This window comes from Phaenicophaeus curvirostris, chromosome 2, assembly GCF_032191515.1.
Source record: "Phaenicophaeus curvirostris isolate KB17595 chromosome 2, BPBGC_Pcur_1.0, whole genome shotgun sequence".
Lineage (NCBI taxonomy): Eukaryota > Metazoa > Chordata > Aves > Cuculiformes > Cuculidae > Phaenicophaeus > Phaenicophaeus curvirostris.
The window spans coordinates 57,733,724-57,756,044 of record NC_091393.1 but is presented as its reverse complement, the minus strand read 5'-3'; the positions used below and the strand labels follow the sequence as shown (position 1 = coordinate 57,756,044).

General features: G+C 40.2%; 1 protein-coding gene across 1 annotated transcript in view; it reads right to left on the bottom strand.

The window, feature by feature from the left end:
* Positions 1-20,197, bottom strand: part of EPM2A (EPM2A glucan phosphatase, laforin) — a 41,123-nt gene extending 20,926 nt beyond the window's left edge. The window contains exons 1-2 of the mRNA XM_069852177.1: positions 19,917-20,197; positions 6,098-6,272 (exon numbers count right to left, since the gene is read on the bottom strand). Coding sequence (XP_069708278.1) covers positions 6,098-6,272; positions 19,917-20,178 — 437 coding nt within the window. The 5' untranslated portion in view covers positions 20,179-20,197. The remainder of the gene's footprint in view (positions 1-6,097; positions 6,273-19,916) is intronic.
* Positions 20,198-22,321: the final 2,124 nt, after the last annotated feature.

The following is a 22,321-nucleotide window of genomic DNA, read 5'->3' as shown; positions in this document are numbered from 1 at the left end:
TTTCAAGCTTCTTTCTAGTGTTCAGGTGGTAGGTAGGTCATGGTGAGGGAACTGAAGCAGTACAGACAACAGCTATTCGCTAACAGAAAAACAAAATGACTGAAAAGTGAGTTCCTTCGATCCAGTTCATCCACAGCAACACACAGGTACCATGACTTGTGACTGCACTGCTGGCACATTTTAAGTACATTCCTGTGCACCGTTCAGGGGATTAGGATTTGTATTTAACTTTCCAATAGCCTGGCTTAGGTCATCCCAGTGAGGTGCCATCCTGCACACACAAAGTCAGAAAACTTAGAAAAGCAGTATCAGTTTTCAAGTTTTCAGCCACTGTTAAGTTCATGAAAGGAGAAACCTGTTGTTTGTATGGAGAACAAACATGGAAGAAGAATGCATTTGTTAACCAATACAGGGATAGATCTGAATTAAATAAATGTAAAAAAGGACTTAAAAAAATGTATAATGTTCTGAACTCATAATATGCTTGTCTTCTTACTCTAGTTTTTATCTCCTCACACTCATTCCTAATTTTCAAGAACCTACATTAAAAAATGCTTAAAGGTCAATTCTTGTACTGATTAGAAACATTTTCTTCACAGCAGACTTGTAAAAGCATTTCACAGCTTCAGCTGAGGATGATACAGAAAAAAATGAAGCTATGCAAGGAAAAAAAAAATAAAATTTTAACCATTTTGTGGTTTAAATCCCATTAGTAAGTAAACTATCGCTCTAACTTAACTAACTTAAGACTATAGCTCAGGGTAATAAAATGATTTTCAAATGAGTGGTCAAATGTCCTAGTTTATGGGATAAACATATCAGAAAATGGGGCCTAGAATATTTTCATTATTTAATACATAAAATGGCCAGATAACTTTACACTTAGAGCACTTAGTTCTAAAATCAAAGGCCAAACTCCTGTTGATGCTAAGAATTTTTAATAACGATTATTTTAACTGTAATAGAATTGAAGACTTTTGTTCCGGAGCTCATTATTTCTTATCCTTTTTTGTAGTCCCACAAGTATTCTTTAGGCACAGGGGACAGCTAGTTCTCAGCTTTTAATGTTAATTATGGTAATCTCCATAGATCTTATGACATCTTAATGCATAACATAGACATAAAGTCTTGTTCAGCTTTCTACTACAGTAGCATAGTTCAATGCACTCTAGGGTTTTTTTTGTGACAGCTTCTTCTTTAAAGCTTTTTTATAACTCAGTAATAAAAAAATTACTTCAAAATTACACTTAAAACAGAAGGTTATTTTATTTTGTGGATGAATTAAACCCAGTAAATCAGAAAAGAAGTTAAAGAGAAAAAATAAATAACTCCCTTCTCTCTTGTATTTTTTCCAGCCGCATAATTCAAAGGTAATTCTGCCTTCATACTGAACTGAGATGGACATTATATTTTAATATAGGCTAGGTATGGGAGACAAGATCAAGATAAAGGCACCTAGACATGGTTATCTACAAATGTGTACCATATTCTGGTCATGCAGGAACTGGATGACAGGCAATAAACTCCAGAGCATCTCAAATGACACTAGACATCAACATTCAAGCAAACAGAATGTTTAATATCTCACTACAAATCAACAATAGGTCTCATGAGCATCATCAGTGAAGTTTGAAGACCAATCCAATTCAATTGACTTGAAAGCAGACTTCTAGTCACCAGTGTGTTTAATTGCCATATATAGACATACAAATTTAGTCATCTTAATCTCAAGCTGAGCCTTATCACACATGCCTTTACATATATCTTTACACTCATCAATCCCAGCAGTGTTCTAACATTCAAATAGCAATAACTGCACCTTGTAAGACCCAAACAAGTTAACAGAAGTTACATTATTTCCCTTTTCCAGTGATTCTCACACAAAAATACACTCAACCAGCTCCTTGTTTTCCACCCCAGTGAAGGATGTATGTCAATCAAGTAAATGCTCATTTTCTTCACGAGACAACTACTACAAATAAAAGGAAACTCAGTGTTCATTGGCATAATACTGCTTCAGTGCCTCAAGAAAGTAAACAAGAAGCATCTGTATTTCATCCTGGATCATTGCTCATCCACTCACCTATCTACATTAACATTTTAGTATGAATCAGGAGCACACATTTCATGTGACTTTCCTGATTATCCCCATTTAACTTAGGTTATAACCTACTTTACCAAAGGAAACTGTCTTGCCAACAAGCTAGAAAGCAGTTGTAAATAAATTAAGTTTAATTTGCAACCATCAAGAAACAAATAAACAACAACTGTACTTCCAAGGACAAAAGATTTATTTTCTTTTATCTTTTCCTTTATTTTGTTTTATGGAAAAAAATAGAGACGTATATACTGATGATAGTAACACATTAATCAACTTTACAGTTTCTTGGATTAAGTCCAGTTACAGGAACATCCCACTTGCTCCATAATCATGAAATATTCACATTTAAGGGCCTTAACATTAAAGTGCAAAAGAAGCTACTATAACAATTGTATGTCAAAAAATTGTTGTCAGCACCCATGGCTACTGTCATTTATTGGGTTCCCCATTAAATTCTTTTATATTTAAAGCTGATTGTGTATTTTCCTCTTAAATGTTTAGCAACCATAAAAATCATATCATTTAGAGATTAGCTATCATTGTTGTCTGAGGAATTCACTCACAGAATCCAATTCAGCTGCATTTTACATGCAAAGCATGTAAAAATATTTGTCTTCATCAGATTTACGAGATATGACCCACAAAAAGCACACATAATGAATAAAATTACAGTTCTGAAAACAGCAGATTGTAAACACATATTATTAAAAACCAGACACCATAGATGGTATCAAAAAATGTGTCCTAAAATGAAGAGGTGGTGTTCATGAATCATATTTGAATGAGTAGGCAAAATCTACAGGAATTCATTACTTATCAGGAGTGGATTCAGGGACCTAAAATGAGTTTGAAAACAGAAAGCTGTAACAAGACAACTTTTCCTCTAGATATAGCATCTAATTCTACCATCAAGCATCACTGTCTCCAACGCATTATTTAAGGATCTTGTAATTTCCAGTGTCAGTCCCTTTCTTGCTCTTACACAAAGCCTTTCTTCTGAGAATTGCAAAGGTTTTTATATAAATACTAAGATATATAACTCCTATGAGTTAGGAGTTCCACCTTTCACAAACAGAACTGAAACATGGCTAATGTGCCCCAAATTTACAAATTTTCTGAAGTCATCTTCTCCCAGAAAAGACTTTAATAACCCTAATTTGCTTTGGAAAATTACTGTGTCATAAGTGAACTTTCCTTCAATTTGAAGGCATCTTATTACAGTAATACCTAATACAAAAGAGAAAGGGACTATTACTTTTTCATGAATCAGATTTTGGTGATATGAGTCATTACATGTCCAGAACAAGTGAAAACTAATGCCATGGAGGTATCGCTCATGACTCCATGGCTGCAGGTAAGCTCCATTTCACATGTAAAAAAAAATGAATTCAAATTCTGCTGTTCTTAAACAATGCATCATATACTCTCCAACCTGAATGACAAACAGAAAGTGAGTTCTTTGAATCTAAGCTTAAACATGAATTCATTCACTCATTTATGAGTGAGTACATACTCATTTATGAGTGAATCACTCATTTATGAGTGAATACATCTATACAAAATGAGAACAATCTGATTTCCCAAAGCACTGCCATCAGCCCAGCATAATTCAGACATGATTTTTGGCAACAGCAGGAAGCAAGCCCTTCTCATCCTTCTGCAACCCATTTAAAGTTTAAGCACATGTTTTATGAAGAAGCAAGGTGGCAGCAAAGCTCAGAACAACTGTTCCGAATTCTTGTGATTAGACAGTCTACAAGTAAAATGAGTCCAAGGGCTCATGTGGGAGGCTATTTTGACAGAGATAAACTTTCCTCTACAGCTAATTTGCACATGGCAATCCTGTTAAGCGGAGCAACCTACAGCGTCTCACATCAGAAGTTTTCATTGACAAATCACTTCTTCTCAGCTGCCGCCATTCTGTAAAGATCCTACAGATGGCAACAGGACTTGGAATTTGTGCTCATAAAGCTCCTGGTAGTACTGCTGCCTCCATTATGGTGCGGGGAGGGGAAAAGTAACCTTGGCTGGAGAACTACAATCCAATCCTACACTGAGCTTTTAACTGTACAGGAGGAGGAACTAGCTCTGTCTGTTTTAGGGGGAGTTTATAAGTTTGTATTTGGTTTTTTGTTGTTGGTGGTATTAAGCTCCATAGTACTCTTCTGACTCAATAAAACCATTACAAAATAAAGGCATTTTCATCAGCTCACTTCAGCTGCTCTGCCAAAAAAAAAAAAATTAAGAATCTTAATTAGCCACTATTTTTAGGCTGCTTTGTTATAACCAGCAAAATGGTGAATCTGCCCCCAACTGTTAATAATTAAGAAGTCATTTAAGGCTCCATATCTTCAAAGGATTTAACACACACACACAAAAAAAAAAAAGCAACAGGACTGTTATGGGTATGCTCACTTAATATAGCTCAAAGAAATGAGATAAGAATTACATCCTGAAGATGTACATATAAGGTTACATTGCAATGAAGGTACGTGTGAGCAAGAGGGAAACAGAAGAGGAAATCCTCCTCTGGAAAAGACTACACAACTCAGAAAATTTTCTCCAAAATTCTTTAGTTGAATATCTGTTTTTTATGTTATCTTAGAAACATATAGTCACACAGATAAGGCAGTATTAAATGGATCACTGCTGCCTCTGGAAAGGAAGATAAGTTAGCCTTTGGTACTTAGATATTCACTTTCTGACAGCTGTTCTTTCTCACAAACTTCCTCTGCCAAGCAAAGATTATTCGGAAGTGACAATTCTGTGCTTTGGAATAAACAAGATCTTTTCTCTGATAGGGTGTTGGAAATGGATGCTTAAGATACAGATAACAGTACAGCCTGTCAGGTGTATATGCAGCCTGAGGGTGTCTCAGCAAAAACGTACTAAGGCACACAAATACCTATGTATACCTAGCACTAACAGTGTTTATGAATCCATACTATTCCAAAAGATATCAAGAGAAGGAAATCTTCCCCCTCATACACTGCAACTCTGACAAGAAGATGACGACTCTGGTTCCTACCCTGTGGGAGTGTGGAGACAAAAGAGTAGAAAGAGGAGACAAGATGGTTAGGCTAGGGTAGCCGAGATAGTAACCTGGAGAATTTCACACAAAGCAATGCTAAGACCTAATGAAAGTATGACATGGTTTGATTTATTAAAAATTACACATCTCTCTGAGATCCCCAACACCACTTTAACCAAAACCAGTTGCACGTGGTGTATCAGGGCTGCCATCCATTATCAATCCACAAACTTGCTGCCAGATCCATGACTGGAGATAGGGGGAAAGTTACAAATGTTCCCCAATTCCTCAGTGCTACTTTGTTAACCGCCAGTGCTAAGGCTGCTGCTCTAAATACAGCTTCTGCTTTATCTGTAGAACTAAAGGGTGGGTATTCTTTTCTCTGCGCTTTACTGACTCCTAATTCAGGCCAGGATGCTTCACTGGTGAGGCAGTGGACCCAAGTGAACACCACAGAAGTACAAACATTTTAGGACTTGTCTAAGTTTTAATATTTTTTTTAAAAGCATGCACAGGAATAGAAGTCATCTATAAGAGCTGCCCCTAGTTGCAGTTCCTGCCTCACATGAGTAATAATGTGATCCCCTAAACTTTTAGGGCTATTCTTTTGGGTGTGTTCTTCAGCAAAACAATCCCAAACCAAGCCCATTACAGACATACATATTTACATGTGTATGTGGACAAGCATTTGAAAATTACAGTTACTCATAAATTTATCCATAAATTACCACTAGTCTTTTTCAGATATGATGTAACTTAAAACACCTGGACAGTCTGCTGGTCTCCTTGAACTCAGAACCTCTTCTTTTATTGACAAAAGTGACATTTAATTGCAAAGAGGTGTTGAATCTTTGTTAAACTTTACTGTTGTACACGTACTTCAAATTCAAATTTTGCTGACATTGTCTCTACAGATTTTCTGTTTGAATACTTGACACCAGCCAAGACGTGCACTTTTCTTTTACCTGGAGTAATGGATAGCTTGATGTCCTGCAATATTAAAATAGAAGTCAGTTGTATGTTTCATCTCATCAGTATGTCCAGACACTTCAATCCAGTGTGCTATTGGGAGGCAGTAAACTCCATCTACTATGTTGCTCTGGTTATAAACACAACTTCGATCATGATGGGGTCCATTACCTAGAACAGAAGAAAAGACAGTTGTGGGCTGTATATTTGGAAAATTTTCCAAAAGTCTTGCAGGACCTGTGAACTGAGTATTTAAGACCAGGAGTGGTGTTTGCTGCCCTTTCAAACTGCATTTCTCATAACACATTACTAACATCTGAAACAGTTGTAACAGAAGCACTACCACAAAGTAAATAGTCAGCATTAAACTAAATTTTTGCAAATTATTTTTTAAAAGTATTAAAGCTGTCTAAGATGCCCAAATCATCAATCATGGTACTTAAAATTTTAAGAATAATTAATAACATTTCAGCTCCTCATTTAATGTCTGATAATATGTGACCTCCATGTTTAATGTTTCTGCTGGGTGACCTCTGTCGAGGGGGTGGGGGTTCAGCTTGCTATGGCCCAAGGTCTAGCTGTGATGCAGCACAGCAGCATCACCATGCCTCAGCCTTACTTCCAAAGAAATTGCCAAACCACAAGAGAGACCTTAGAGAAAGCACAGAGTACAGCCATGTAAGATCAGAAAGGCAAAACCACAAAGGTAGGACTGGTGAGACTGGAGTTGTTACCACCTTAAGGATTCAAGAAGAAAAACACCAACATGAAAAGGCATCAAATACCAAAGAAGAAAAGCAAGCAGATGGCAGACAGTAACCTGCAATTGGCAGCAATGAGGAACTCTTTCTGGGAGCAGAGAAGGGCCACAGTGATGTGCATCACTATGGACAGCTGTCAGAAAGTAAAATGGGGTAGGCAAGATCCGTTATTTGCTTCTCTGCCTTCTCGGCTCCCTGAAATAGGTCTTCATTGCTACCGGCTTGCCGTTGTGTCATCAATTAAAAGGTTACCTAGCCTCCAAAAGTACATGTGTATTTCCCCTGCCCCACCTTGGTAATTTTTACATAATTATTGTAATAATAATTGTCATGTAGGAATTATTGTGTATATTAGAAGTAACCTAGTCTACAGCTTGTTTTTAATGTAAACCTGTTACACATATACATTATTAATAATGTTTAGAACATTTCTCAGTAAAATTATTCCCTAATGAATATCTTTAATTTTATACTGCAAGTAAATACCAACTTCCAAGCACATTCAGGGGAATTTGCTAAAGCAAGAGCAATTGGGGAGATGTATTAATGCAATGATTAGAAAGTAACACTAACATTTAATAGAAAAGCTCAAACAATCTTATTATTTCCAGATGACATGCAGCACTACCATAATTGTGAAATATTATTTACCAAAAAAACATTCTAAGCATAAAATGATTTTCTCTTTCTATATTGCTGAACCATTGTGTATCATACACAACAGTATGAGACAGCTTTTGATAAATAGTGAGCAAGATCAGTGTATAGCTCCTGAAGCTACAAATCTTACGTTTTTATCTCACATTTCCACACCTTCTTACCACTTTTAAACAACATCTGAAGACAGCAGCATACATCAACAAATACAATAGTGTAACTAAACCTATGGATGTTTATGACCCTTAGTTGACTTCACGTATTCAGAAAAGTCTTTGCAAGACAACAAAGCCTTGCTCTTCTTCACCTTTATGGTCTTATAGAATCATAAAATTGTTTAAGTTGGAAAAGACTTTTAAGATCACCAAGTCCAACCCTTAACCTAACACTGCCAAGTCAATTGCATACCTCCTGCTTTCCTGTTTACAACTGCTGCTGTTTGAGGTGCATGTCCTCTTGTTATTCGGCAGTTTTACTGCCCATCCTCTTCCCCGGCTTTAGTTCTTGGCTCTTTTTCTCTTTCTATCATCTGCCTTCTTAAATGGCAGTAACCTCCTTGCCTTGTAAACTTTCCACCATTCATTCTCTTACCTAGCCTGACACCACAGATGAATGCGGGGCCAAGAGTCAATTGCTATGAAATGTTTGTTTCATTTGCTCCCTAAAACAGGTTTTGTCAAATCTCATTCTGAAAAGCTTCCTTGCCTAATTGTTATTTATCACCGTTGATTTTTCTGCACCACTACACCTCACCTTCAACAAATGCAGTGATAGTATCTCAGACAGAAAGGGGACAGTGCTTCCATCTCCAAGAAATACTGATTTAGAGAACAGTATGACCATACCAAGCTGTTAAGGAAGCTGAATGTTCTGTTCTCCTTTCAACAGTTGTGAAGGAAGGCAATTACTACAAATGATCAGGATCTCACTACCCAGACAATATCCAAACGATACACAAGTGCTTCTCACCGCAGTTTGCTTCACAAGATGCATTAAACAAGTAAGATTCAGAAAAAGAGAAAATTGTTCTCAGTTCACATGATGCTTCTTCTAGCACAGTTTGTTACAGGAAACCCAAAATACCTTAGTTTCCATAAAACAACAACACAAGGGAACAGTTTCAGAAGTAGAGTCAGGTGACAAGTTTGGAGGAGTAACGTAGAACTCAACTATAATTTAGAGATGCTATAAAAGGGCTAAAGATTGAATTCTCTCAACTTTTATCTTTCAGAGTCATTTAATACCAAAAAAAAATCAGCCAATGAAACCAACTTTCATTCAAGGTAACTGATCATAAACAGTGTTTTCAACAGAAAAACATTAGCATTGCTTACAAGTTCTGTTGTATATTTGTAGAACGTATACGGCTAGGAAGACAGGCACAGCTCGGGTGATGAGCAGATATCATTAACTAGATAATCTGCAGTTCTTCCCCTTACACCTGTGCCTTTTTAAACCTTTTCTCATGAGTTTCCTCTGTCTGAAGCGAGGTCCATCAGCCTCATGTTCTGAGGGACATCCAGGCAAAACATGCCTTGGTCTCAGCCCCTTTATCTCTGCTGGCTGAGCAGGCTCCCTGCATCTCCTTTGTCAGGTGGTTACCTGACTCTGTCAGACTCAGATGAGCTGGCCCAAGACTTCACACAAGTACAGGAAGAGCTCATGCCAAGAACAAAGAAGTTTTTAGGGTCGGATCAGGATAAATATCTGGCACACTAAGTGAAACACTTATTCTCCCCTCCCTTTCCACAACAGGCCAAACAAAATCCTTTCTGAATTTTCTGGATTTGAATCCCTACAGCATGGGGACTTTCCCCTGCCTAGGACAGGGCAGGGTGTTAGCTACAGGCAGGAACCAACAGCATCATCGATCAAAGACCACCACTTCCCTGCTCTGTCTCTAGTCGAGGACTGTTTGTGTGGTGTGGTTGGTTAGTCTGGCAAGAAACAGAGCAACAAGTGAAGCCAGTGGGAATCTATTGCCTTCTGCTGAGGCACCAGAGAGAAAAGATAGAGGCCAGTGCAGAGAAAACTGCCATGAGACTGCATGTATGCAGAGCCTGGACATGTCTGCTTATGACTGAAACTGCTCATGCCCACTCCAACCTCTACTCCACTTACTTCCTCTACAAGTCCATCTTTGCATTATCTGAAAAGCCACTGCACATTTGGATCTTCTAAGTGATCTCCTAAGAAGTCAGACTCAGCAACCCTTCCCCACAGAAACTCAGCTTTATTACTCACTTCTCAAAGGCACAAAGCATTCTGCAAAACTGCAGGCCTACCACTGAAGTTTAGTATCTGTACCTGAAGCTTGGAAAGGTTCCATCTACAAGCTAGGAAGGCTACCCTGACAGTGCCAGGCAACTACGACTGTCAGGGTGCCTCTACCTCAGCACCCCGCATGGCACAGAGAACGTCCAGCATTTAATTTTCTGCAATCCAACACGTTTTCAAGACCACCAGTGCACATCACACCTTCACCCACAACAAAGTGTGCATTACTGGCCAGTCCCCTGCAGAGACTGAATGGCTGCAGGACCTAACGTCCCTGTTACCCTAGACTTCAGTCCACTAGGAGGGAAACAGCTTGAAACACACCAGTGCTGAACGTGGGCACACTGCAGAATCCCTAGAGGAGGTGCAAATTCCCACCAAAAGCAATCCTTCAGTACCTTAATAATACAGGTAAATACATCTGTCCCCTTACACTGACTCATCTCCCAAGCTTACCCAATCTTTGTGTGAAGACTTCAAGATATTTTGAATAAACCCCATGTGACTCCACTGGCTTCCAGAATGGGAACTCACCACAACTCCCATTTACATGCCCCGCTCAGACACAGCAGCTGCACGCATCCTCACTGGCATTTGCAAGACAGCAGCAGCACTGGTCTCAGAACTCACACGTGGCTCACAGCACACACCACCAGACCACTGGATTGGTTTCCAGGCACTTTTAGTATTATATTAACAACTCTTTGGGTGAAATTTTAGATTTTTTTATAGTCAAGAAAGTAGCCTTAAAGACTGGGGAGAATTTTAACAGTAGTTCCACTTTTCTGTTCCTAAAGCCAGGAGTAAAGCAAAGAAAATCACATCTGTTTTCCACTCACTTGTCCATCTGCAGAAAACAAGCACAAATGCCCTTTGAGAAAGGGCAATACACAACAGGAAACATGTTTTTACAGCCCAATTCACTTCTAAATTAGTATTTTTCTTCATCTTGTTTTTATTCATATTGTTTCAAGTGGCAAAACATTGGTTTAATTAATCATTTTTTGCAAGCAAATACACAATCATTTGAAAATATGTGAAATTTAACCATAAATAAGGGCAAGTTAGATATCTGAACAGTACTAATCCTCCTGTTAATTGATCTTAATTGAAGAACAAAAGGAATTTGGAAAAGTTTATTACAAGATACAGGTCCTAGTTTAACTGACAGGGTAGCACTCTTTTTGTTTCAATAAGGTCCAGAACGATTTTATTTAAATTCCACCTTTGTGACTCCTTGCAGCAAAAATGCTTAACTGAAAGAGAAAGTAAAAATTAGTATAATTTATAAAGTTTCTCACTGCTTTTGCAATCCACTTGTTGCTCTCTGTGTTGCAGATGGTTGTGCAGTGGAATCCACTGATTCAGATGGGGAACTGCTGGAGAACACAGCAAGCAGCAGCCCTGCTTACACCTCAAGCCTCACAGCAGGGCATTTCAAAATCTGCACAACTGCATGTACGGCTTCTAGTTTAAAGCATATGAAAGATGATCAAAATGGCAGATGAAAGAAGTTAACTGCACAAACAACCAAACATAAGATTAAAAACAAAGATCTCTGAGAAATGGCACTGGCAAAAGATGGAGACAAGAACAAAACAAAGTAAAAAGAGGTGAAGACGCAGAAAGTAAGAAAAAGATATCCAAAGGTCAAGGACTGGAAGAAGATAAGCAGGGACCAGAAGAGGCTCTTCTGAAATTTGAGCTTACCACATACAGTGACAGCATACAAAGAAAAACTTTCAGCTGGTACTTTATTACATCTGTACTGCAGGGATGAAAAAAGTATAATCCAACAGTCTGCCAACAGCACAGACTCATCCTGATACAGAGAACGACTGCATAATATTCTGGATGAGCCACACTGCTGAAATGATCAGCTTCATCTTAGAAGATAATGAGAAAAATCTGGGTCAATGAAATTTCTCAGCACCATTAACTGCAGTGAACAAAAAAAAACATGAATGAACAAAGAAAAACAAGGTTGCCTCTTTCACTGTCTCTGCAGAGCTCTTTACAGCAAAGTCACTTGGTGTACTGCTCAGCCATAGCTCTCCCAGTTACTGGCCTGTTGCATACCTTGCTGGAAGTTTCAATTTTTTTCTGTTTTTCACTGTGGGAGGGAAGGTATGTAGAAACTCTAGGGCACAGAACCGGCTGTCAAGGTGTTGTCTCCCTCATCCCTGCCTTAGCCAGACCCTATGCCAAGGCCTACCGCTTGCAGACTTCTAGGTCAGTATATTTCTCAGTTTGTCGCTACCTCTGAAAAACCACAGGGCTATTTGAATGACCCTAGATATGCCCATTAGCTTCAACAGCAACTAACAAATCCAAACAGCAAGCAGCCACGTAATTTTCAGATCACCTACCTACAAATCAGTAAGAGTAAAGACATAGTCTTATAATCTTGGTTGTAAATTTTGCATGAATCAGAAGGCTTTACATGCCAAGTCAAAATTTTAAGTATGCTTATATATTATAAGTAATTACATCTGAAATATTAAATGAGATCCCTTAACAGGCTAAATGAACTTCTTGAGTTCATGCTTAGAAATTCCCCTGGAATAGTTCAGTATCATAAGCACTATAAACACTCTAAAGGCAGAGGGTGGGGTGGGCGGGTTGAGGAATAGATTTTTAAAAAAAAATAAAAGTAAGAGAATAACAGGAACTAAAGGAAATGTGGGGAGAAAAGAAATCTCTGAAATGAAGGATTTAAGTCTTTCCTTATCCATTCTATCCATATTACAAAAAAGAAAAGCTTCAAGTCCTGTCCTGGATGCAATTCTCATGTTTGAGAGTGTGCTAGTGCATGGTGTCATTATCAGACATTATTCTAATTGGACTACATTTACAATATTCAAATTTACTTACCCTTTACATGAAAGTCTGTCATGAAAGTCTCCCTGCTGCCTAACTGTTTGAACAAAATGCAATCTCTGCTGTCTTGAAATAGGATCTCTTTCAATCCCACCAAAGCTGAATTGCTATTGATTGTTAAAAAAAAAAAGATGGGAGGCAGAATTCCCCTTGCTGGAATAGAGATAGGTCAGGTATTTTGGCAGTCTGAGTCTGCCACACAGGCTCTTAGACTGGACTCACACCTTTCTGAAGTGTCAGTAAGGCCCCTGAATAGCTGCCCTTTGTTTTCACACCTCTGACAAATAGCACCAAGTAACACATTTTAATTTTGTATGTCATGTATTAACACTTGCTTATATGCTTAACAGAAATATTCTGCTTTTTAATGCCACTTCTTCTGCTTCCAGTAAACTGCCTTCCCTTTAGATTCTGAAAACAGCTGAGTTTCGTGTATTACTTAATATCGTTTAATTTACCACACAGTTCACTAACGCCTCCTTCATGACTTGTTTAATTTTCAGAAACGTTTCCTTGCATTTGCCAGCCCAACAGAGATACCAAAAAAGCAGAAAACCATTTGTATCACACGTTTATTTTTTACCAGACTTCAAGCAGACTGTTTCAACTTCTCATTTGGTAGGGCTGATATAGATAACCAAGGAAACAAGTTTTAAATCTATTAAAATCTGGGCTGAATTCAAGATTTCTTAGTCTCTCAGTCTGCTCCTAAGAGCAGTCTTTTTATAGATTCTTAAAAATTACGCCAAAATTAGAACTCAATTGTTTACCAAACCACCCTCCCCAGCTCTCAAGGCTGTCAATCAACAAGGCTTTTTTTTTTCCTCTTTTTTTAATCAGATATGAGAAAACAAGATTTTTCAAAGGCAACTTTCAAAAACATGTTTTGTTTCTCTCTCTAGGTCTGCTTAGGCACAGGTGTTCCTCAGCGAGAGCTGCCACTGTACTAAGAGGTTTCAGCCCAATGCCCAGTCTAATGATGTAGATTAAGCCAGAGAAGTAACTAAAAGGGAATCCATCTCATATGAAAAAGAGGTTCTTCTCAGACAGGTGGTGGAAATAAGAATAAAGGAAATTTAGATGACAGACTAATGCCTGATAGCTGCAACATGTATAATGTAATATGGTCTTCCTAACTGCTTTGATATTCTCTATGGCATTGTACTGTATATCCCAGTTCTTTACTTATCACTTCTCAGTGCTTCTTGCTCTTGAAAATAAGTTCTTAACCCTTTATTGCATGCAGCTGTCACTTGGAAGTGAGGGGTGAGAAGTGAAGTGGATGATGGGAAAAACAGTAAATAAATATTTGCATAAACAACGCAGCTATTGTAATTTTACCATTATAATCACAAGTGCTTTAATTAGGCTCTCGCAGCAGTTAAAGTTGGCCCTGATTACCCCTGCAGGGTAAGAAATGGCACACACCTGCCAAATCCAGAGGAATCATTGCATGGGTACATACTTATCTCTATTATTCTGAATTTGTAGTTTCATGGGCAACTCTGCGCTGTTTGACTGTTCTCGAGTAGTCTGCCTGTTAATGCACACATACAGGTAGGAAGTATCAAAAAACTTGCTACCAATTTCACCATAATCCACACTAAGTGTATGTCTTGGGAGGAGGGGGGTTTGACAACAAAATACCAGGAGCTGTTGTAATTTGTAAACAGAAGTTTCTCTCCATTCATTGAAGAGGTACTGGATAATAGATTTCAAATATATCTGCTTTACTTATAAAGTTTTCACATATCTGAGATGTGTTAAGACATTTAGTAATGTCCAGAGCAATAGCCTTGCACAACCAAAATGCATATTATGCACAATTATTTGACTGTCAACATTCAACTGCACTTTATGTTTCTTCCGGGTAACTACCCACTTAAGAACAAGACTGAGACTGAGAAAGCAGGTAACACTCTGGATTATTTTAAAAAGCAGAATAGGTTAAAACTCAATACTGACAAAATGTGCAAGTAGCTGCAAGAAACTAGGCAGTCACTAGCTATACACAAGTAAAATGGCGACACCCAGTGGAAACAACACTACATACAGTATCTGCATTAAAAGGTATGAAGAAAAATGTTGATCTCTCCAAGTTACTTTTCTTTTTTTTTCTTTTTTAAAATAGAACTGCTATCTCATTTGGACATCTGTAGATTAGCTTTGGGAAAGAAAAAGAGATGCATCTCAGTTATAGAAAAATAATGTTGCATGCAACTATACCTCTCCACAATGGCCTCTAGAATTTTTACTTCAATTTATACTGCTATGGCTTAGCCCCAAATGCTTTTTATTCTGTTACAATCTCTCCAACTCAAGTGGCAACTCAGTATTAACTTCCCATGCAGCCTTCGACTAATCTCCTGTATTAAAATAAGAAATTATACTCATTTTGGTCCATGGAGTTGAGGGCAAGAAGTGAGATTGTTCTAGGCTTTTACACACAATCACCTTAGAAATGAAATTTTAATGTGCCTTACTGTCACTAGTAGTTTCAGCCAATCAAGTGCTTGACCCCTGAAAGTTACAGGCAGATCTTACTTCTGATGTTTTCATTAATTATATTACAATATTATGAAACCCTCCACAAACGTACCATGCTTTTTGAACGTTGCCTGACAGCCAGCTTAAACTGTAACTAAAAAGCTCACAGAAGTATGAACTGGATATGTTGGATGGCCAACATAGCAAGCCACCGGCTGTGTACCCTACTGTTTCTAAATCCAAATATGTTGTATTGTTTGTTTTGGGCTCCAAAGAAACCGAAGAACAACTGCAGCAGGCAAGTGCAAACAAGAATCTCCTTTTCCTCCTCCCTCCCCAAAACTACAGCTGTTTTTTTCAGGGATTTTTTTTTTTTGGCAGGAATAAATCTCTCACTCCCACAAATGGCTGGAATGTAGGTTGATCAGCTGTAACTGACAATAGTCTTATCTGTCAAGCTTCAAGCACCAACTACATCAAACTAAATAATATGTGAAAATGGACCAACATTTTAGAATATAAGCTTATACTTTTTATATATACTTTTTTCCCCTTCTTAAAATGTAAGGTGTCAACAGACTGTATTCCATCATTTCAAAATACAGCTGAGGGCATACCCTTAGTAACTCTTCTGTCCTTTTATGGAACACATATCTTGTATAGTACCTACCGTTTACTTAGATCAGAGTAAAGGGGAAAAGAAGGCATAGGTGAGTGTTCAAGCACAAATTCACAAAAATAAATTCAAGAGTAAGTTTTGTCTTGTATTTATTTCATTTTAACAGTAAGCAAAATACACTTTCACTTTCCAAGCTGAAAGAGAGACATCAATAAAGCCAGTCTGAAGAATCTGCATCAAAACTGAAGTACACAGAAAGGCATGTAAAATGCAGTTGGGAAGGGGATGAGAGAGTTAAACACTTTTTTTTTTTTTTTGTCCTAATGGGTAAACCTATTTCCAGGTTCTGAAGCTCAATATAATCAACCCATTTTTCCATAAATACAGAGTTAAAACCCCCTCTGGATAACAGGTCTGTCAGCTGACCTCACTGCTAGTAAGCAAAGTACTGTCCCTGAAGAAACTTAACTTGGGCCACAGCACATACAGAAATCACATGATTTGAGCCAGAAGAGCCCAATGGCTTTAAGTGACAGACCCTGGGACAGCAAAGGTAAGCATCTGACCCTTCAGGAACACAAGAGTCTCCTCTCCCTCCTCATTCTCCTAGAGAGAACTAGGTACCTCCTGACACAAGCAACAAACCAATAACCCTCCTGCAGGCCAAGCTTTATCTGAAGGCTTCATACCAGACCACCTGGCAGAACCCAAAAGTCACAGAATGCTGACATGTTACTTTGACTCTCATAGCCCATGGAAAGAAATATCCTCACTTTATCTGTTTCCCCATTGCATTGGAATGACTGCGAGGATGAACTACATTTATACTCAAACATATGATGCAACATGTGCTCTAGTTTTAGAAAAAGTACATGCATTACTAGTGAAAGTTTCACACAAAGTACACTAATTTAAAAATTGGGAGTTGTTTTCTTAAAGATGACACATTCTTTCACATCCAATATACATAAGCATCTGACATCCATAATTGGACAGGAGTTTCTCTGGTTACAGATGAATGTCTCAACTGATAAAACTTCCTCTGCAAGTATCATTCTGCACTTTCCTCTATCCCTCATGACCATGTCTTCAAAAGTGCAGATGTTCTGTAACTGCTATGTCTCCCAAAGCACATTTTAATTCTAAACACATCAGATACTAAAGAGCATAACATTTACTTATCACCAAAAGAGATTTGTTCTTTCTTTAAAAAAGGTAATTGTTTTCAAACTGTGATTTTTTCAAGAATAAACAGGTGACAGACAGAATTTTTATTAATCTACAATCAAAAAAAATCATTAAAACAAAAGACATAAAAAAGGACAGCAAGATATTGTTTAATTATTGGATAGAAAACCATCCTTAAGCTCCCTTCATGCAATAAATGAAGAACAATACATTTCAGGGTTAAGCAAATTTAGTTCTTTCTTGTAAATAACAACATAGAAAAAAATGTTTGATATGAATGAGTAATTAAAAAAAAACCAAAACCTTGCATTTGGATGATATTCCTGTTGGTTTTCTGTCATTCTAGCTAATCAATAAATTGAAATTCCTGAGCATTCACAACGACAAGAACAAAATCCCATCTAGGCTAATCCTAAAACTGCATCAGTCGCATCACTGCCAAAACAAAATGTGTTTATTACATAGACTACACTTACTAAATGCACTCCTGGGTATGGAAAAATACCTTGAGATATCATTACTTCCAAATTAGACAGCAGCCATCACCTTACAATTACAGACTCTCTACAGACTGAAACACACTACTATTACTTCTGTGTGGTGAGGACCTTTTTATATGCCAATATCATCGTCACGTTATGTACAACCTGGCACCTTCAAAAGAGACACAATTCTGCTTCCTTGGACAGACGCAAAGATTTTTATTCCATAAATTCACTTTTCCTGCAAAAGAAAAATATGGTTAAAAGAGGCAGAATATATTATTTATTTTAGCTGCTAAAAGATCAATTACTGTTACTTTGTGTAAATAGTGCTTCATGATGTAAACTTCTGTGAATGAACTATTAATGCGTAGCCTTATTAATACAAAGATGAAAAAACAAATGCAATAATTATGATGACATGCATGTTTTAGTCTATACGACAGAATGGCAGTTTATTAGTGTGATATGTATTCTTAAAACAGGTGAAGAGCAACTGATCTACAATGTGTTATCTCAGTATACAGATTATAAAAGATATTTTACAAGCCAAAAAAACCCATTCACAAACTACCTAGTAATGCATCTTCCTTTCACCAAGTCCAATCCATTCCTCGGTGACAACAGGTATATTTAGAGCTTTATTTAACTCAGCATACAATTGTAGTTGTGTTCTCTTTTATTTGAGATACTTAAATTGCGTATACGTGAACAGCAAAACTGACTGAAGTTGGTCAACATTTGACAACACTGAAAAGGAGAAAATCATGCTGGAAGTACTACTGAAACTGCAAGAAGACTGGAAAAGCTGTGATAGGACTTTTCCCTATTTTTTTCAGCAATTCCAATGGTAAAATTTACCAGCCTGAAAAAGCCATCATGACATTTCAGCTTACTGAAATAAAGTAAGCAAATCACACCTTAATGCATAATTAGGAAATTCCGAGTTCTTTACTTCTGGGGAAAGAAAACAAACCACCATGACAACAGAAGAAAAAAAAATAATGATGTAACTGTTTCAAAGAACATTCACCAACTTAGATGAGCTGCTTCCTTTTGCATTCACTCTCCTCCACACAGTTAAAAATTGTGTTTGCTAGTGAGTGCTTGTGTCATGGCTAGTCACGACAACCTAGGAGGTTCTAGCCACAGGCGTAACGCAGGCCATCCCCATACCTCTACGACACCCGCCAGCATCAAGGCCGGGGTGCCGTGCACCTGATGGGGATGCCCCTCCCGGTTCCCCAGCAACGCCACTTGGGGGGCACCGGGCAAGAGCCAGAGCTGTCAGAGTCGCCAGCAGGGCAAGGGATCCCTCAATGTCAAGAGCTCCCACTTCTGCTCTGTCCCCGCAGAGCTGCCCCTCCTGTCCGGCGCCCGATGGCCCCGCTGCCCCAGTCCCGCCTGGTGCCCAGCAGCCGGGGTGGCCCAAATCCCAGAATGACTGGAGTTAGAAGAGACCCACGAGGATCATCGAGTCGGGCTCCTGCCCCTGAATAGGCAACCCCAACGTTCACACTGCGTGTCTGAGAGCATTCATAGAATCACCAAGTTGGAAAAGACCTCTAAGATCAAGTCCAACCATACCTATCTGCCATTAAACCATATTCTTACTACCTCATCTAACAGTCTTTTAAATACCTCAAGGAATAGTGACTCAACCACCTCCCTGGGCAGCCTCTGCCAGTGTCTGATGACCCTTTTGGCAAAAACTTTTTTCCTAATGTCCTGTCTGAACCTCCCCGGCACAGTTTGAGGCCATTCCCTCTAGTCCTATCACCTGTCATTTGGCAGAAGAGACCAGCATCCACCTCTCTGCAACGTCCTTTCAAGGAATTGTAGAAAGTGATAAGGTCTCACCTCACCCACCTTTTCTCAAGGCTAAACAACCCCAGCTCCCTCAGCCATTCCTCTTAACACCTGTACTCCAGTCCCCTCACCAGTTTTCTTGCTCTTTTCTGGATGTGCTCCAGAATCTCAACACCCTTCTTGTAATGAGGGGCCCAGAATTGAACACAGTACTCGAGATGCGGCCTCATCAGTGCCGAGTACAGGGGTGAATCACCTCCCTGGACCTGCTGGTGTTGTCCAAACGCTGTTTGAATGTTGTCAGGCTTGGCACCCGTGACTGCTTCCAGTGTTCCACCACCTTCTGTGAAGAACCTTTCCCTAATATCCAACCCAAATCTCCCCGGGGACATCTTCCTGCCATTCCCTCGGGTCCTTTCATCGATCACCAGAGAGAAGAGCTTAGCGCCTGCTCCTCCTCTTCCCCTTGTGAGGAAGCTGTAGACTGCGATGAGGTCTCCCCCAAGCCCTCTCTAAGCGCCTTCAGCCGCTTCTCTGAACCCTCAACCAACTTCGGGGCCTCCTCCGGCAGCTCTGGACCCTTTTTACCCCGAGGCGCCCAGCACCGCCCGCAGCACTCGTGGAGGGGCGAAGCGGGGCGGGGCCCGCGCGTTACCTTCCCAGAGGAGGCCGCCGCCCTGCCGCCGCAGGAATTTGTACCAGAAGGGGCTGGTGGCGTCCTCGTCCGGCAGCGCCACCTCCGCCAGCCACAGCGCGGGCTCCTGGGCGGGCAGCGGGGCGGTCGGGCGCGCCGGCTTCATGGGCACGGCGCGCTGCGGGTCCCACTGACCCAGCTCCGGCCGCGACCCGGCCACCAGCAGCTCCCCGCCGCCCTCCGTCATCCTCGCCGGCAGCACCACGCCGAAACGGAACAGCATGGCGGCGGGCGGCCTGCGCCTCGGGCACCCGCGCTTCCGGCGGGGGGGGCGGGGCCAGAGGGGCGCGTGACCGCTCCGACCGCCCCCCCGTCCCCGGGCAACCGCCCAAACACGGCGGTTTGGGGCGCTTTGCCCTTGGGACACGACGGACCCGTGCGGCGCTACGGACTAGGGGAAGAGGAGCTAGAAAGCTGCCTGGAGGAGAGGGACCTGGGGGTGTTGGTTGACAGCTGACTGAACATGAGCCAGCAGTGTGCCCAGGCGGCCAAGAAGGCCAATGGCATCTTGGCTTGTATCAGAAGCGGCGTGGCCAGCAGGTCCAGGGAGGTTATTCTCCCTCTGTACTCGGCACGGGGGAGACCGCTCCTCGAATCCTGTGTTCAGTTCTGGGCCCCTCACCACAAGAAGGATGTTGAGGCTCTGGAGCGAGTCCAGAGAAGAGCAACGAAGCTGGTGAAGGGGCTGGAGAACAGGCCTTATGAGGAACGGCTGAGAGAGCTGGGGTTGTTTAGCCTGGAGAAGAGGAGGCTGAGGGGAGACCTCATTGCTCTCTACAACTACCTGAAAGGAGGTTGTAGAGAGGAGGGTGCTGGCCTCTTCTCCCAAGTGACAGGGGACAGGACAAGAGGAAATGGCTTCAATCTCCACCAGGGAGGTTCAGGCTGGACATCAGAAAACAAAATTGCACAGAAAGGGTCCCTGCGCATTGCAACAGGCTTCCCAAGGAGGTGGTTGAGTCACCTTCCCTGGAGGTGTTTAAAAGACCGTTAGATGAGGTGCTCAGGGAAGTGGTTTAGTGTTTGATAGGAATGGTTGGACTTGATGATCTAAGAGGCCTTTTCCAACCTAGAGATTCTGTGATTCTATGAACTGAGATTGTTTACCCTGGAGAAGAGGAGGCTGAGGGGAGACCTTATCACAACTCCTTGAAAGTTGGTTATAGCAAGGTGGATGCTGGTCTCCTCTCCCAAGTAACAAATGATAGGATGAGAGGAAATGGTCTCAAGTTGCACCAGGGGAGATTTAGATTGGATATTTGGAAAAATTCTTAAGAGTGCTGAAGCATTGGGACAAACTGCCCAGGGAAGTGATGGAATGTCCATCCCTGGAGGTGTTCAGAAAACATGGAGGCGTGCTGCTTTGGGACATGGTTTAGTAGGCACGTTGGTGGTGTGTCGATGGTTGGACTTGGTGATCGTAGAAGTCTTTTCCAACCTTAACAATTTTATGATTCTAATTAGGACTGGAACAGAGAGTGATCTCTGTAGATAAATACTAGGTTTCCAGATTGCAACAGGCTACACATTATCTATACTGACTTTACTAAGCAAGTATCATTACTTCATTTAATGAAGCTACTGCAACAACTTGTGAGAGCCCAGACTTAATTTAGTGTGGCAAACACATCATTAAATAACTGCCGTACGTGCAGCATTACAAATAGGTAATTTGAATAACGCTTCAGTGTCCATAATGTGTGTATCTTCTCTGCAGACAGGCACCAAAATGTGGTGAGACAAGAAATGTGCAATATCAGGGGAGGTTAGAAATCTTTTTTAAAAAAATTCTGTAGTTTCCTCTGCACGTGTTCTTGTTTTGCCCTTCTGGCTGTAATTTGGCAACTCCTGCATGTGGCAATGTTTAGGGCTTGCACAGAATGGCTGAGAAAGAAAATGCAATCCAACAATTTACAGGGCAGTCCTTGTCTGAATGCACCCATTCCAGAAGCATTTAAGGACAGAAACAGAGGAGTGGTAACTTTATTTAGGTCAAGTTCTGGGAACAGGATGAAGGCCTTTCAATGAGTCAAAAGAAATCCTGCTTCAAAAGATGAGTGCTTGTTTTCTCTGTTCAGGGGTGATGACACACTGAAGAGTATGTACTGCCAAATGTATTTTTAAGAGTGCTGTAGCTCATTTTCACTGATTCTCATTGAACTTGTAAATGATACACCACCACTTTTCCAGACATAACCAAATCTAGAGGAGTTCTGGCTGTCTCCATGTATTGCTGCTGGCACCAGCCCTTGCTGTAGCACTGCTGCCTTTGTGGATCAAAGCAGTATATTTTGATCTTCGCTTTGCTCAACCTTCCAGTTGAGTTACCCGTTACCTGTCTGATAATTGGCTATCTAATATCTACC